This window comes from Dipodomys merriami, unplaced genomic scaffold (genome assembly GCF_024711535.1).
Source record: "Dipodomys merriami isolate MVZ:Mamm:240054 unplaced genomic scaffold, mDipMer1.0.p SCAF_156, whole genome shotgun sequence".
NCBI lineage: Eukaryota > Metazoa > Chordata > Mammalia > Rodentia > Heteromyidae > Dipodomys > Dipodomys merriami.
The window spans coordinates 1,571,006-1,586,514 of NW_027202893.1; the positions used below are offsets into that span (position 1 = coordinate 1,571,006).

Genomic DNA, 15,509 nt, shown 5'->3' on the forward strand with positions numbered 1-15,509 from the left:
TTGTGTCATGGACTTTCCTGCCTGGGCTGGCTTTGAACAGTGATCTTCAGAGCTCAGCCTCCTGAGTAGTTAAGATTACAGGCATGAGCCACCAGCGCCCAGCTCTCTTCCTTTTCCTCTTGGTCTTCTTTTGCCAGTCCTGGGACTTGAACTCAGGGCCTGGGTGCTCTCCCTGAGCTTCTTTTGCTCAAGGCTAGCACTCTACCACTCTAGCAGCTATGCCACTTCCAGCCTTTTCTGTGTATGTGGTACTGAGGAATCGAACCCAGGGCTTCATGCATGCTAGGCAAGCACTCTACCACTAAGCTACCTTCCCAGCCCCTTGCCTGCCTTTCTTGCCTATCCTGGGGCTTAAACTCAGATCATGGACACTGTCCTTTAGCTTTGTTTGCTCAAGGCTCGCACTCTGCCACTTAAGACACAGCACAACTTCCTTTTTTTTTTTTTTTTTTAAAGTGCTTTATTGAAGATAGAGTCTCATGGGCTTTCCTGTCCAGGCTGGCTTTGAACCATGATCCTTGCTCACTTCGGCAGCACATATACTAAAATTGAACCATGATCCTTAGACCTCAGGCTCCTGAGTAGCTGGGATCACAAGCATGAGCTACTGGCACCTGGCCACCTTTGTCCATTTCATTCCTGATTCTGTATTCATAAATTAGCTATAAGTAACTAAGGAAATAGAACTTATGTAAAATAGTTTTTTTTTGGGGGGGGGGTTGTTTATGATGGTACTGCGTTGAACATAGGACCTCCTGCTTCCTAGCAGAGTTTCTCCACATCTTCAGACTTTTATTTCACTGATTATTTTTTAGATAAGGTTTCAGTTTTACTATAGGTCCACACTTGTACCATGATCCACCTCCTTTATACTCCCATTTTAGCTAAGATGATGGGTGTATGTCACTGTGCTCAGTTATTGGTGAGAAAGGTTTTATGCCCAGACTGGCTGTGAATCTTGATTCTTCCAATCTCACCTTTCAAATAGCTTGTATTGTAGGCATGAGCTACTGCGGTGCTCAGCAAAAAAATATGATTTGACATGAGAATTGATCATGACATCCTTGACTTTAAGAAAAAGTAGGTGTTGTGGGGTTTTTTTGTTTCGTTTGTTTCCTCTTGGAATTTCATTAGGCTTTAGTGGTGTTTTGTTTGTTTTTTATTTATGGGAGAAGTAAAATAAAAACAATTAAATGATCTGTAAGTGAAATATGACTCTGGTCTGCATTCAGTCTCAGGCCCTCATTGAAGAGCTATTGCTGTATAAGCGCTCAGAAGATCAGATAGAATTGAAAGAGAAACAGTTATCAACAATGAGGGTGGATGTATGCAGCACAGAAACTCTAAAGTGCTTAAAAGGTAAGATATCCTTTTAAATAGAATATTTCTGGCTTTGCTTTCCAGATCTGCCATTTTTAGGCACTCAAACTGGTTGACCCCAATAAAGTTTAATCCCCAGCAAAGAGAGGGAGAGAGAGTCATAAGTAAAATCATAGGTAAACTCTTTTTTTTTTTTTTTCTGCCAGCTCCGGGACTTGAACTCAGGACCTGGGCACTATCCCTGAGCTTCTTTTTGCTCACGGCTAGTACTCTACCACTTGGGCCACAGTTCCACTTCTATCTTTTTGGTAGTTATATATATGGGCTTTGAACTAGGATTCTCAGATCTCAGTCACTTCTTCTGAGTCACTAGAATTATAATTGTAAGCCATTAACATCTGGCTTGCTGGCTTTTTTTTTTTTTTTTTTGCTGGTTGTGGGGCTTGAACTCTGGTTCTGGGCGCTGTCCCTGAGCTCTTCAGCTCAAGGCTAGCGCTCTACTACTTGTACCACAGTGCTACTTCTGGCTTTTTCTGCTTATGTGCTGAGGAATCGAACCCAGGGCCTCATGCATGCAAGGCAAGCATTCTACCACTGAGCCACCTTCCCAGCCCCTTGCTGGCTTTTTTTAGATAGGGGATCTCTTGGACTTTTCTACTAAAACTGGCTTTTGAACTATAATCCTCCAGACCTCAGCTTTCTGAGTAGCTAGGATTTTAAGCATGAGCCGCTGGCACCCAACTAAAATAATTATATTTCGTAACTGGTTAACTGGTTTGTGTTTGCACTTATATAAGGTCACTGTAATATCTTGTCATATCCATATTCTCTGGAAAGTATGTCAAGTTATTAAGGCTGAGTGCTGGTGGCTTATGTCTGTAATCTTAGCTACTCAGGAGGCTGAGATCAGAGGATCACAGTTCAAAGCCAACCTGGGCAGGAAAGTTCGTGAGACTCTTATTGCCAGTTAGCCACCCAAAAAGCCAGAAGTAGAAGAAGCATGGCTCAAGTGGTAGAGTGCTAGCTTTAAGCAGATAAAGGTCAGGGACAGCGCCAGGCCCTGAGTTTTAAGTCCCACAACAGGCAAACTGACACTCCCCCCTCCCCAACCCCTACTCCCCCAAGTCTTTTTCAGATAGGAGTCAGGATTTGTTGTTGTTGGTGGTGGTCGTGGGACTTGAACTCTGGGCTTGGGCACTGTCCCTGAGCTCTTTAGCTCAAGACTAGTGTTCTACCACTTGAGCCACAGTACCACTTCCAGTTTGTCAGGTGGTTAATTGGAGATAAGAGTCTCAAGGATTTTCCTGTCTAGACTGGCCATCAACCACAGTCCTCAGATCTCAGTCTCCTGAGTAGCTGGGATTGCAGGTGTGAGCCAACAGCACCGGGCTTCAAGAATATTTAGTGTGTGGGGCTGCAAAAGTGGCTCAGTGGTAAAGTGCTTGCCGTCCATGCATGAGGCCCTGTGTTCCATTCCTCAGCACCACATAAGCAGAAAAAGCTGGATGTGGCGCTGTGGCTCAAGTGGTATGCTAGCCTTGAGCTGAAGAGCTGAGGGACAGAGCCCAGGCCCAGAGTTCAGGCCCTGTGACTGGCAAAAAAAAAAAAAAAAGAATAGTACGATAAACACAGAGATCACTTCTTTTTTTTTTTTTTTATTGTGAAAATACTGTACAGAGGAGTTATAATTACATGAGCAGATCACTTCTGTTTTTACTTTTTGTGAACCTTCATTTTCTCATCTAAGAAATATATCTTACCAGCTTTGACACAGACAGTATAATGTAGGTAAACAGAATTGTGCCTCATTATTATTCCTCAATAAGAGATTTATGAAGAAAAGATATAATCAACAAACTGTTTTAGTTGGACTTTGTTTTCTTTGTTTTAATCACAAGTACTTTCACTATTACTTTATCAGGTTTAAATTAATCTGTGTCAAGCTTTATTAATCTTTTTGTGACTGTGATTTATAGGTACTTCTTTAAGGTAAAACTATATCTAGAAATATTTTTTGTACGTTTTTTATTTTAAAAATGTTGTACAGAGGGGTTACAGTTACATTAGCGAGGTAATGAGTACATTTCCTATTGAGCATTGTTGTCTCCTCCTTTGTTTTCCCCCTACCATCCCTTCCCTCCCACCTCCACAACTATCCCCCACCCCCAGTCTAGAAATATTATACACCTAAGAACCTAGTTTGATGGTAGATGCCTGTAAACCTAACACTTGGTAGGAAAAACAGGATCATCACAAGTTTGAGGGAAACATGGGCTACATAGCTACACCCTGTCTCTTAAAAAAAAAAAAAAAAACAAGTTACATACTGAGGTAACAAGGTTCATAGAGAGGAGTTTTCTTCAAAAGTTAAATTTTTTACTTTTTTTAAAAAAATCTAGAAATAAATACTTTTTCATTACTTTAGATAAAACAGGAGGAAAGAAGTTCTCTAAAGAATTTGAGGAAGCAAGCTCGAAACTGGAGGAATTTGTGAATGGATTAGATAAGCAGGTGAAAAATGGACCCTCACTCACAGAAGCACTGGAAAATGCTGGAATTTTCTATGAAGCACAATACAAAGAAGTAAAAGTGGTAGCAAATGTAAGTAATTATAACACTCTTACATTGAATGCTATATGTCAAAGCATTATATATTATATGTGGTAACTATGAGAATAAGCATTATCTTTATTTTACAGATGAAGAAATGACTTTATAAGAGAGTCAGTGATCTTGTACACAGATTAAGATGTAGGAGGTTTTTATATTTTTTTAAAATATAATTTTGTTATTAACATATTATACAAAGGGGTTACCATTTCATAAGTCAGGTAATGTGTACTTTTTTCTTTTCCTTTTTTTTTTTTTTGTCAGTTATGGGGCTTGAACTCAGAGCCTTTTTTTGCTCAAGGCTAGCCCTATACTATACTTTGAGCCATAGCACCACTTATGATTTTCTGGTAATAAACTGGAAATAAGAGTCTCATGGAAGCCAGGTGCTGGTGGCTTACACCTATAATCCTAGCTACTCAGGAGGCTGAGATCTGAAGATCACGGTTCAAAGCCAGCCCAGGCAGGAAAGTCCTTGACGCTTATCTCTAATAAACCACTAGAAAACTGAAAGTGACACTGTGGCTTAAATGGTAGAGCCCTCGCCTTGAGCTGAAGGAAGCAGGGACAGCATCCAAGCCCAGAGTTCAAGCCCCACAACTGACCAAAAAAAAAAAAAAAAAAAAAAAAAAAGCCTAGCCTGGGCAAGAAAATCAGTTAACCACCTGAAAACCAGAAGTGGTGCTGTGGTTCAAGTGGTAGAGAGCTTAACCTTGAGCTAAAGAGCTGAAGGACAGTGCCCAGGCCCAGAATTCAAGACCCACGACTGACCCCCCCCCCAAAAAAAAAAAAAAGTACATTTCCCCACTCCTCACATAATTATTAGGTAATTGTTTTAGGCCTTTTAATTAGCTAGATGTGATGGCATACACATCTAATCCCACCCAATACTGATGAGGCCCAGGCAGGAGCATCCTGGGTTTGAGGCCAACTATACAAAAGTACTATGCTTACTAATTTTTTACTTCTTCATAGATTTTGGATATTCACATCCACATTCTTTCTGTCAGTTTCCCAACGTTACGTGTATGGGTATGAATAGGTTAGTATGGTCATGGTGTTATAGATTGAGCCAAGGGCCTTACACATGCTGATATACACACTGCATTACCACCAAGGTGAAAAATAAATGGAAGGATGGATGGTGAACCAAAGGATCAAATTATTGGGTTAATCCTTATCTGATGTAACTGGTTTATGGATTGATTGATTGGTTGATTGATTGATTGTGCCAGTTCTGAGGCTTGAACTTAGGGCTTGGGCTTTGTGCTCAAAGCTAACACTCTACCATTTAAGTCAGAGCCTCAGTTCCAGCTTTTTTGTGTGGTTAATTGGAGATAAGAGTCTCACGAACTTAACTGCCTGGTCTGGCTTCAAACCATGATTCTCAGATCTCAGCCTCCTAAGTACCTAGGATTATAGGCATGAACCCTTGGTACCAGGCTTGGTGCCCTGGAAAATTGGATAAAGGTAATAGTGATACTTCAGTAAGCCAAGGAACATCAAGTACTAATACAGCTAGTACTAATACACCAGAAACAAGGAAAAAGCAAGCATGAATTCTGCCCAATCTCAAAGGGTGCATATATCTATTGGCTAGAATCTTTTTTTTTTTGGGGGGGGGGAGGGTCCAGTCGTGGGGCCTGAACTCTGGGCCTGGGCACTGTCCCTCAGCTCTTCAGCTCAAGGCTAACACTCTACCACTTGTGGCTAGAATCTTGATATTTGAACTTCTACCCTCCAAACTTATGAGATAATAAGCTTTTCTTTGTTTTGTTTTTGTTATATACATATGTGAGAGTGCATGTGAGCTCATGCACATGCGCCAACAGTGGAGCTTGAACTTAGAACCATGTACTTTCATTTGACTTTTTCACTCAAAACCAGTGCTCTATCACTTAAACCATGCCTCCAGTTCCAACTTTTCATTGGTTAATGGAAGATAAGAATTTCACAGATTTGTATTCCTAGACTGGCTTTGAAACATGGTCCTCAGTTTCACCTACCTCCTCCTCCTTTCCTAAAACTATTTTAACAGCTTTCATTGTTCTGTTTCCTATATATGCAAGCAAACTACTTCAATCATATTTGTCCTCATTCACTCTCCTCATCGGCCTAAAACCCTACCAATACTACCCACCTGCCAACAGAGCCTATTTTCTGTTAACAGCTTTGTTGTTGTTGTTTCATTTTGTTTTTGTGCTAGTCCTGGGGCTTGAACATGGGACCTGGGTTCTGTCCCTGTGAGGGCCCCCCCCGCCCCCCCCCCCCCCGGCTTTTAGGTAGTTTATTGAAGGTAAGAGTCTTCATGGCCTTTATTTCCTGGTTTGGCTTTGAACTGCGATCTTCAAATCTCAGCCTCCAGAGTAGCTAGGATTACAGGCATGAGCCACTGGAACCTGGCTTTTTACTAATACGTTTTAGAATTATTCACCCTCTATCTTTTTCCCTTCTCACTTCCCCTTTTCCTCCTATTTAGTCCCATAAGTCCCATAGCTAAATTCATTCTCTGTGTATGTGTGTTTCTGTCTGCGAATATGTATGCCTTGGGTCAGACTTCCACATATGAGCAAAAACATACAATATTTGGCTTTTGGGTTTTTTTTGTGTGTGTATGTTTGTTTCTGGTCAGTCTTGGGGCTTGAACTCAGGGTCTGGGCACTATCCCTGAGCATCTATTGCTCAAAGGCTAGTCCTTTACCACTTTGAGCACTTTACTTCCGGTTTTCTGGTAGTTACTTAGAGATAAGAGTCTCACAGACTTTCCTGCTCCTGTGGGCTTCAAGTCATGATCCTTAGATCTCAGTTTCCTGAGTAGCTAGGATTACAGGCATGAGCCACCAGCACCCAGCTGATACTTGACTTTTTTTTTGGTCAGGTTGTGGGCCTGAACTCTAGGCCTGGGTGCTGTCCCTGAGCTCTTCAGCTCAAGGCTAGCGCTCTAGCACTTGAGCCACAGCACCACTTCCGGGTTTTTTCTTTTTGATTATGTGGTACTGAGGAATCAAACCCAGGGCCTCATGCATGCAAGGCAAGCGCTCTACCACTGAGCCACCTTCCCAGCCCCGATACTTGACTTTTTGAGCTTGGTTTATCTCACTCAAGATTATGTCCTCCAGTTTTATTTTCCTGCAGATAACATGATTCTTTTTTTTTTTTTTTGGTCAGTTGTGGGGCTTGAACTCTGAGCCTGGGCACTGTCCCTGAGCTCTTCAGCTCAAGGTGAGCACTCTACCACTTGAGCTACAGCACCATTTCCGATTTTCTTTTTTTTTTTTTTTTTTGTCAGTCATGGGGCTTGAACTCTGGGCCTGGGCACTGTCCCTCAGCTCTTCAGCTCAAGGCGAGCGCTCTACCACTTGAGCTACAGCGCCACTTCCGGTTTTCTAGTGGTTTATTGGAGATAGGAGTCTCACGGTCTTTCCTGCCCAGGCTGGCTTTGAACCTCACTCCTCAGATCTCAGCCTCCTGAGTAGCTAGGATTACAGGCATGAGCCACTGACGCTTGGCTAAAAATGTGTTTGTTTTTGTCAGTTGTGGGGCTTGAACTCTGGGCCTAGGTGCTGTCCCTGAGCTCTTGACATCAAAGTGAGCGCTCTACCACTTGAGCCACAGTGCCACTTCATTTTTCCTATGATTGTAATATTCTGTGTAAATGTGTGTGTGTGTGTGTGTGTGTGTGTGTGTGTGTGTGTGTGTGTGTGTACACATCTCACATCTTTATTCATTCATCTGTTGGGTACCTCAACTGATTGTACCATTTAACTTGAGACAGTAAGTTTTTGTTGATGTTGTTTTTTAATTGTCTTTAGGTAGTTGTACAAAGGAGTTGCCATTTAAGAAAGTAGTTTATTTATTTGGTTGGTCGTGGGACTTAACTTTGGGCCTAAGCCCTGTCCCTGAGCTCTTCACCTCAAAGCGAGGGCTCTACCACTTGAGCCACAGCACCACTTCTGATTTTCTGGTGGCTAATTGGAGGTAAGAGTCTCATAGACTTTCCTGCCTGAACTGGCTTTGAATCGCCATCCTCAGATCTCAGCTCCTGAGTAGCTAGGATCCAGGCATGAGCCACTAGTACCTGACCAAAAAAAAAAAAGGTTAAAATTTATTAATAAAATATATCTTGATAAATTTTTATTGTTTTAAGCCTTGTATGTTATAGTAGTTTATTATCACAGACTGAGAAAACTAGCGATGTAATTATTATGTTTTTTGGGGGTATTTGGAAACTGTATAAATATCCTGTTTCTCGTCAGAATTTGTTTGCTCATATATATCCATATAAATTAATGGTTTGGGGTTGTTTGTGGTACTAGGAATTGAACCCTGAATCTTGTTTAGGCTAGGCCATTTTCTGGAATCTTTTATTTCTTCTTCCGCATCCCTATTCCCACTTAATATCTCCCCTTCTCTCTTCATTTTTTTGGGGGGGCGGGGAAGGGGGTAAGGTTCATGAAGCTTGAATTCTGGGTCTGGGCACTGTCCCTGAGCCTCTTTTGCTCAAGGCTAGTGCTTTGCTACTTGTGCCACGGCGCCACTTCTGGCTTTTTATGAGTAGTTTATTTGAGATAAGAGTCTCATGGACTTTGCAGCCTGGGCTGGCTTTGAACCTCAATCTTCAGATCTCAGCCTCTTGAGGAATTAGGATTACAGCCTGGCTTCTTCATTTGTTTTTGAGACAAGGTCTGACTACTACCTTTGCCCAGGCTAGCCTTGAACTGTCCATTTTCCTGCTTCTACCTTCTGCCAGGATTCATTATGACAAGTATTTTGATGCTCAAATTGACCAAATTTTGTCCAATGGACCTTCTTTACAAATCCCTTTTTGTGCTCTTTTGACCTGACCCTATCTTTCATTAGATGATCTTGCTGTAAGCCCAGACTGGCCTCAAAATTCTCCTCTACTGCCTCAGCCTTCCAAATGTTGGACTTACAAGCATATATATACCACAATACCTACCTACCTTCCTGTCTCCCTCCCTCCCTCCCCTCCCTCCCTCTCCCTCTCTGTCTCTCTCCCTCTCTGTCTCTCTCTTTGTGCTAGTTTTGGGACTTGAACTCACAGTCTGGGTACTGTCCCACTTGAGGCACAGCTCTACTTAAGTTTTTTTTGGTGGCTAACTGGAGATAAGAGGCTTATAGACTTTCCTGTCCAGGTCCCCATCATTTTTTTTTTTTTAACCAGTCCTGGGGCTTAGACTCTGGGCCTGGGCACTGTCCCTGGCTTCTTTTGCTCAAGGCTAGCATTCTACCACTTGAGCCACAGCACCACTTCTGACTTTGTCTGTGTCTGTGGTACTGAGGAATCGAGCCCAGGGCTTTATGCATGCTAGGCAAGCACTTCACCACTAATTCGTATTCCTAGCCCTCCCCATCATTTTTTTTTTTTTTTTTTTTTTTTTTTTTTTTGGGTCCGGTTGTGGGGCCTGAACTCTGGGCCTGGGCGCTGTCCCTCAGCTCTTCAGCTCAAGGCTAGCGCTCTACCACTTGAGCCGCAGCGCCACTTCCGGCTTTTTTCTTTTTGCTTATGTGGTGCTAGGGAATCGAACCCAGGGCCTCATGCATTGCAAGGCAAGCGCTCTACCACTGAGCCACCTTCCCAGCCCCCTCCCCATCATTTTTAAACACTTCCTCACTTTCAGAACAAGATGTTCCAGGCTCACCTCTTTACCTAGCCCTGGAATCAGTTATTTCTCTAAATGACATAGTACATTTTGCTGAAACAATGTTTAGAAACCAAGATCTAAGCAATAAATGTCCTCATTAGATATCACTGCAGCTAGGTGGTACCATTTAGAAAGCCAGAAAATATGTGTCTATATATACATATTTAACCTCTGTACACATTTATGTGTATATATGTGTGTGTGTGTGTGTATATATATATATATATATACTTGTGTATACATACATGTTTCAAACAATGAGGTCACAGTGTTATTTCAGTCCAGCAAAACAAATTTTGTTTCTAGTTTTCTCCCTTACTTGTGATTCTGAATGTTCTAACACTTTAACAAAATCTTGATCAGACTTGTATCCCTGTCAACCACCTCTGTGAGCTTTCTCATCTTTAGACTCTGAAATCCCTTGAAATGCCTCTCACCTGTGCAGACTTCCTTTCAGCTCCAACTGATGGGTTTGGGATTTAATAATTGAAGAAAGAAGGGGAAAAGGTTTTCCTAGGCTGTGAACATATTAACTATAGCTATTTGGGTTTTGTCAGATAATTCCAATATTAGCTTTATTTGTTGTCGGTGTATTGTGAATGTATTTTTTTTCTTTTTTAATTATTTGGACCTATTAACTTGCTAATTTGTTTTTGAATGCTGAACATCGTATGTGAAAGATCGTATGGTGTCTAGATGTATATATGGTCCACGCACATACGATAGGTGCTAGGGATCTGTCTTATTGCCTTCTAGGCAAATATTTTACCATTGATGTACAATATTAGAATTTCTATTTGTTCTTGATAGGAGCATTGATCCTTTGGAGTGAGGCACTCACTGTTGGTTTACACCTGTAATCCTAACTACTCAGGAGGCTGAGATCTGAGGATGTCAACTTAAACCCAGCACAGGCAGGAAAGTCCAGGAGACTCTTTTTTTTGGGGGTCCGGTTGTAGGGCCTGAACTCTGGGCCTGGGCACTGTCCCTCAGCTCTTCAGCTCAAGGCTTGCGCTCTACCACTTGAGCCACAGTGCCACTTCCAGCTTTTTGCTTATGTGGTGCTGAGGGCCTCAGGCATGCAAGGCAAGCTCTCTACCACTGAGCCACCTTCCTAGCCCCAAGACTTTTTTTTTTTTTTTTTCTTTTTTTGTTTGTCATGGGGCTTGAACTCTGGGCCTGGGCGCTGTCCCTGAGCTCTTCTGCTCAAGGCTAGCTCCCTACCACTTGAGCCAACAGCACCACTTCCAGTTTTCTGAGTGGCTTATTGGAGATAAGAGTCTCATGGACTTTACTGCCCAGACTGGCTTTGAACCACGATCCTCAGGTCTCAGCCTCCTGAGTAGCTAGGATTACCAGGGAGACTCTTATCTCCCAAATTAACCACCAGAAAACCAGAAGTGGAGGAGTGGCTCAAAAGTGAAAGAGCTCAGGACGTCACCCAGGCCGGTGACTGACAGTAAAATGGGAAAGGAAAAGAAAAATAGCACACAGACTTAAGATACTGACAGTTAAGATAATCGGAGATGAATAGAATTTAATCATATAAAATACTAATATTCAATTTTGATGCTAATATTGAAAAGTGATCAAATGCAGGTCATTGTGTTTGTGTTAAGTACCTCCAATTCAATGTGTTGACTATAGCACTTAAATCATATCTCCCCAAACTGATAAATCCCAGCCAGACTTGAGGAAATTATCAGACAGATCTCAATCAACAGACAGACCTTCAAAATTGTCGAGGTCTTTAAAAACAAACAATTACAGGAAATTGGACCTTAAGAAAGTATAACTACTGGGCTGGGAAGGTGGCTCAGTGGTAGAGCGCTTGCCTTGCATGCATGAGGCCCTGGGTTTGATTCTTCAACACCACATAAGCAGAAAAAAAGCCAGAAGTGGTGCTGTGGCTCAAGTGGTAGAGCGCTAGCCTTGAGCTGAAGAGCTGAGGGACAGTGCCTAGACCCAGAGTTCAGACCACACTGATGATCAAAAAACAAACAACAACAACAAAAATCCCAAGCCAGGTGCTGATGGCTCACACCTATAATCCTAGCTACTCAGGGGTCTGAGATCTGAGCATCTTGGTTCAAAGCCAACCCAGGCAGGAAAGTCCATGAGACTCATTATCTCCAATTAATGGAAGTGATGCTGTGGTTCAAGTGGCAGAGCACTCACCTTGAGCTGAAGACCTCAGGGACAGTGCCCAGGCCCAGAGTTCAAGCCCCACGATCGACAAAAAAAAAAAAGCAGAACATTGCTTAATGTATCATCCTCGTTTGGCTCTTATGCCAGAGAAATAAGATATCTTTTTCTCTTTTAGGCATATAAAACATTTGCTAATCGGGTAAACAATTTAAAGAAGAAGTTAGATCAATTGAAGTCAACTCTTCCTGATCCTGAAGAATCACCAGTCCCTTCTCCAAGCATGGATGCTCCCTCTCCAACTGGTTCTGAGTCTCCATTTCAGGGAATGGGAGGTGAAGAATCACAGTCACCAACCATGGAGAGTGAGAAATCTGCCACCCCAGAACCTGTGACTGATAATCGTGATGTGGAAGACATGGAGCTCTCAGATGTGGAAGATGATGGGTCAAAAATTATTGGTATGTCCTTATGTGCTTAATAGATAGCTTATTTCTATATTATTAATATTCTGTATTTCTAATTTCTATAAGTATTCTAAATATTTCAAATTCTATATTAATTCTATATTCTAGCAATTAATCAACCACAGATAGACACATAGTTTAATATATATATAATTAGTACATCAACTTAAAACTCCCCAAAAGGAGTTGGGCACCATGGCTTATCTTCTAATCCTAGCTACTTATGGTAGGCAGAGATCTGAGGTTTGCAGTTCAAAGCCAGCTGAGCAGAAAAGTCTGTGAGATTCTTAACCTCTAATAAATTACTCAGAAAAAGTTGGAATTTTTTTTGTCAATCATGGGGCCTGAACTCGGCCTGGGAGCTGTCCCTCAGCTTTATAGCTCAAGGTTAGCACTTTACCACTTGAGCCACATCGCCGCTTTTGGCTTTTTCTGCTTATGTGGTGCTGAGGAATCGAACCCAGGGCCTAATGCATGCAAGGCAAGCACTCTACCATTAAGCCACCTTCCCAGCCCTGTTCCAGAAAATTCTTTTAAAATTTTAAATTAAACCGGGCGCTGCTGGCTCACGCCTGTAATCCTACTTAGAAGGCTGAGACCTGAGGATCACAGTTCAAAGCCTGCAGGGGCAAGAATGTCTTTGAGACTCTTATCTCCAATTAACCACCAGAAAACCGGAAGTGGCCCTTGGCTCAAGTGACAGCCTTGAGCTGAAGAGCTGAAGGACAGCACCAAGGCCCTGAGTCCAAGCCCCATGACCAACAAAAAATAAACAAATACACTAATACTGAAAGTATGTAAAGGGTCATTAAAGGTAGCCGCTGGTGGCTCATGCCTGTAATCCTAGCTACTTAGAAGACTGAGATCTGAGAATTGTGGTTCGGAGCCAACCTGGGCAGAAAAGTCTCCATGAGACTCTTACTTACAATTAACCAGTGAAAAACCAGAAGGAGAACTGTGACTCAGAGTGGTAGAGTGCTAGCCTTGAACTAAAAGAGCTCAGGGAGAGTGCCCAGGCCCTGAGTTCAAGCTTTACAACTTAAAAAAAAAAATCATTAACAAGATGTAAAGTGATTGGGAAATTTTTTAAAGCACATATCGATGGTGTAAATGATCATAAATTGTAAAGAATGTGACTTTAAGAAGTAAAAAGAGCTCATGTTACTCAGGAGACTAGGGTTACGGTTCAAACAGAGCCAGGGAGGGGCTGGGAAGGTGGCTCAGTGGTAGAGCGCTTGCCTTGCATGCTGGAGGCCCTGAGTTCGATTCCTCAGCACCACATAAGCAAAAAGTAAAAAGCTGGAAATGGTGCTGTGGCTCAAGTGGTAGAGCGCTAGCCTTGAGCTGAAGAGCTGAGGGACAACGCCCAGGCCCAGAGTTCAGGCCCCATGACTGGACGCAAAAAAAAAAAAAAAAAAAAAAACAGAGCCAGGGCTGGAAAGTCCATGAGACTCTTTAATCACCAAAGACAAAAGTGGAGCTTTGGCTCAAGTGTAGAGCATTACCCTTGAGCAAAAAAGGCTCACAGACAGTGCCCAGGCCCTGAGATGAAGCCCCAGGACCAGCACCAAAAAAACAAAAACAAAACAAACTATATATATATATATATATATATATAGTGGTTTTTTTATTCTCTGGTCAGAAAATATTAGGACATACTACTTAATGTTAGAAGTAAAGTCTAGAAAAGAGTGAATATAATATTGTCTCTTGTTGATTGAAACAGTGGAGGACAGGAAGGAAAAACCTATGGAGAAGTCAGTCTCTACTTCTGTACCTACAAAGCCAACAGAAAGTACCTCAAAGGCCTCTTCGTGTGCCCCTGTTCCTGTGACCATGACAGCAACTCCACCTCTTGCAAAGCCTGTGAATACTACTCTTCTGCCCTCTTCCCCAGCTTTGGCTTTGCCAAACCTGGCTAATGTGGATCTGGCAAAGATCAGTTCCATCCTTAGCAGCCTGACATCAGTCATGAAAAATACTGGTAAGTAACCCAGTGAAGAGGATACAAAAACTGATGGCCATCATTTTTTTTTTTTTGCCATTATTTGTTTTTTTGTTGGTGGTAAATATTGAAATTTTTTGTTAAAAATACAATAAAACCAAATGCTTTAGAAAATAAACAGATGCCTACAATTCTATGCTAAAGGAAGCCACTTATATTTACCCATAAAATTATATCTATGTTAGTGTTTGAGGATTAAATCTTTGTAATAATTTTTCTTTAATAATAGAAACATATTGTCTATATTGTCTTAAAAATAGCTACCTAAAAGTGAAGTACATAGGAACATTTTATGTCATTGAATATTAAATACATTTTAATAGCTATCTAGTGTTTGATAATTTATCTTTCATTATTAGACGTTTATGTTTTTATCTTTCCACTGTTAAAAAGGCATACTGTAATAAACAATCTGGATGATAAAATGTTATGAAGTCTTCCTAGATGAGTTGATGAATAGGGCCAGGTTTGATGGTATGGGTCTGTAATCCACTCAGAAGACTGTGGCAGAAGGATTGAGTTCAAGGCCAGTATGGACTACATAATGAGACCTTGCCTCTAAAAGAAACTAAAGAATTGATCAGTAGATACATATTTTGGGAAAGTTTTTGGTTGGTTTTATTAAAACTAAATGAAAATACACAAGAGTAGCTGGACATAGGTGGCTCACACCTGTAAGCCCACTCAGGAAGCTAAGATCTGAGGATTGTGGTGCAAGGCCAGCCCAGGCAGGAAGGTCCATGAGACTCTTACCAAAAAGCTGGAAGTAGCATTGTGGCTTAAGTAGTAGAGTGCTAGCTTGAGCACAAAAGCTCAGGAACAGTGTCCAGGCCCCAAGATCAAGCCCCAATACCAGCACAAAAAAAGAAAATACAAAACTGGGCACCTGTGGCTCACACTTGTAATCCTAGCTACTCAGGAGGCTGACATCTGAGGATCAGGGTTCAAAGCCAGCCTGGGCAGGAAAGTTGGTGAGACTCACCTCCAATTAACCACCAGAAAACTGGAAGTGGCGCTGTGGCTCAACTGGTAGAGGGCATGCCTTGAGCTGAAGAGCTCAGAGACAACACCCAGGCCCAGAGTTCAAGCCCTACAACTGACCCCCCTCCCCCCAAAAAGACAAAATACACACGAGTATGTCACTCTCATGTACTCGCCACTTCGCTACAATGTGCTAACCACACCAAATCTTAGTTTATCTGTTCCTTACCCAGTCTGGATTCTTTTGAAAGGAAATCACAATCATTTAATCAAATCATAAATACTTAGATATATTCCTAAAAGATAGAGACACTC

The 15,509-nt window shown here is 41.9% G+C and overlaps 1 protein-coding gene across 4 annotated transcripts in view; it reads left to right on the plus strand.

The window, feature by feature from the left end:
• LOC138827475 (regulation of nuclear pre-mRNA domain-containing protein 2) overlaps positions 1 to 15,509 on the plus strand; it is a 71,404-nt gene that overhangs the window by 43,026 nt on the left and 12,869 nt on the right. For all 4 annotated transcript variants that reach the window (XM_070023002.1, XM_070023005.1, XM_070023006.1 and 1 more), the window contains 4 exons: positions 1,233 to 1,359; positions 3,746 to 3,921; positions 11,920 to 12,202; positions 13,935 to 14,192. In XM_070023002.1, coding sequence (XP_069879103.1) covers positions 1,233 to 1,359; positions 3,746 to 3,921; positions 11,920 to 12,202; positions 13,935 to 14,192 — 844 coding nt within the window. The remainder of the gene's footprint in view (positions 1 to 1,232; positions 1,360 to 3,745; positions 3,922 to 11,919; positions 12,203 to 13,934; positions 14,193 to 15,509) is intronic.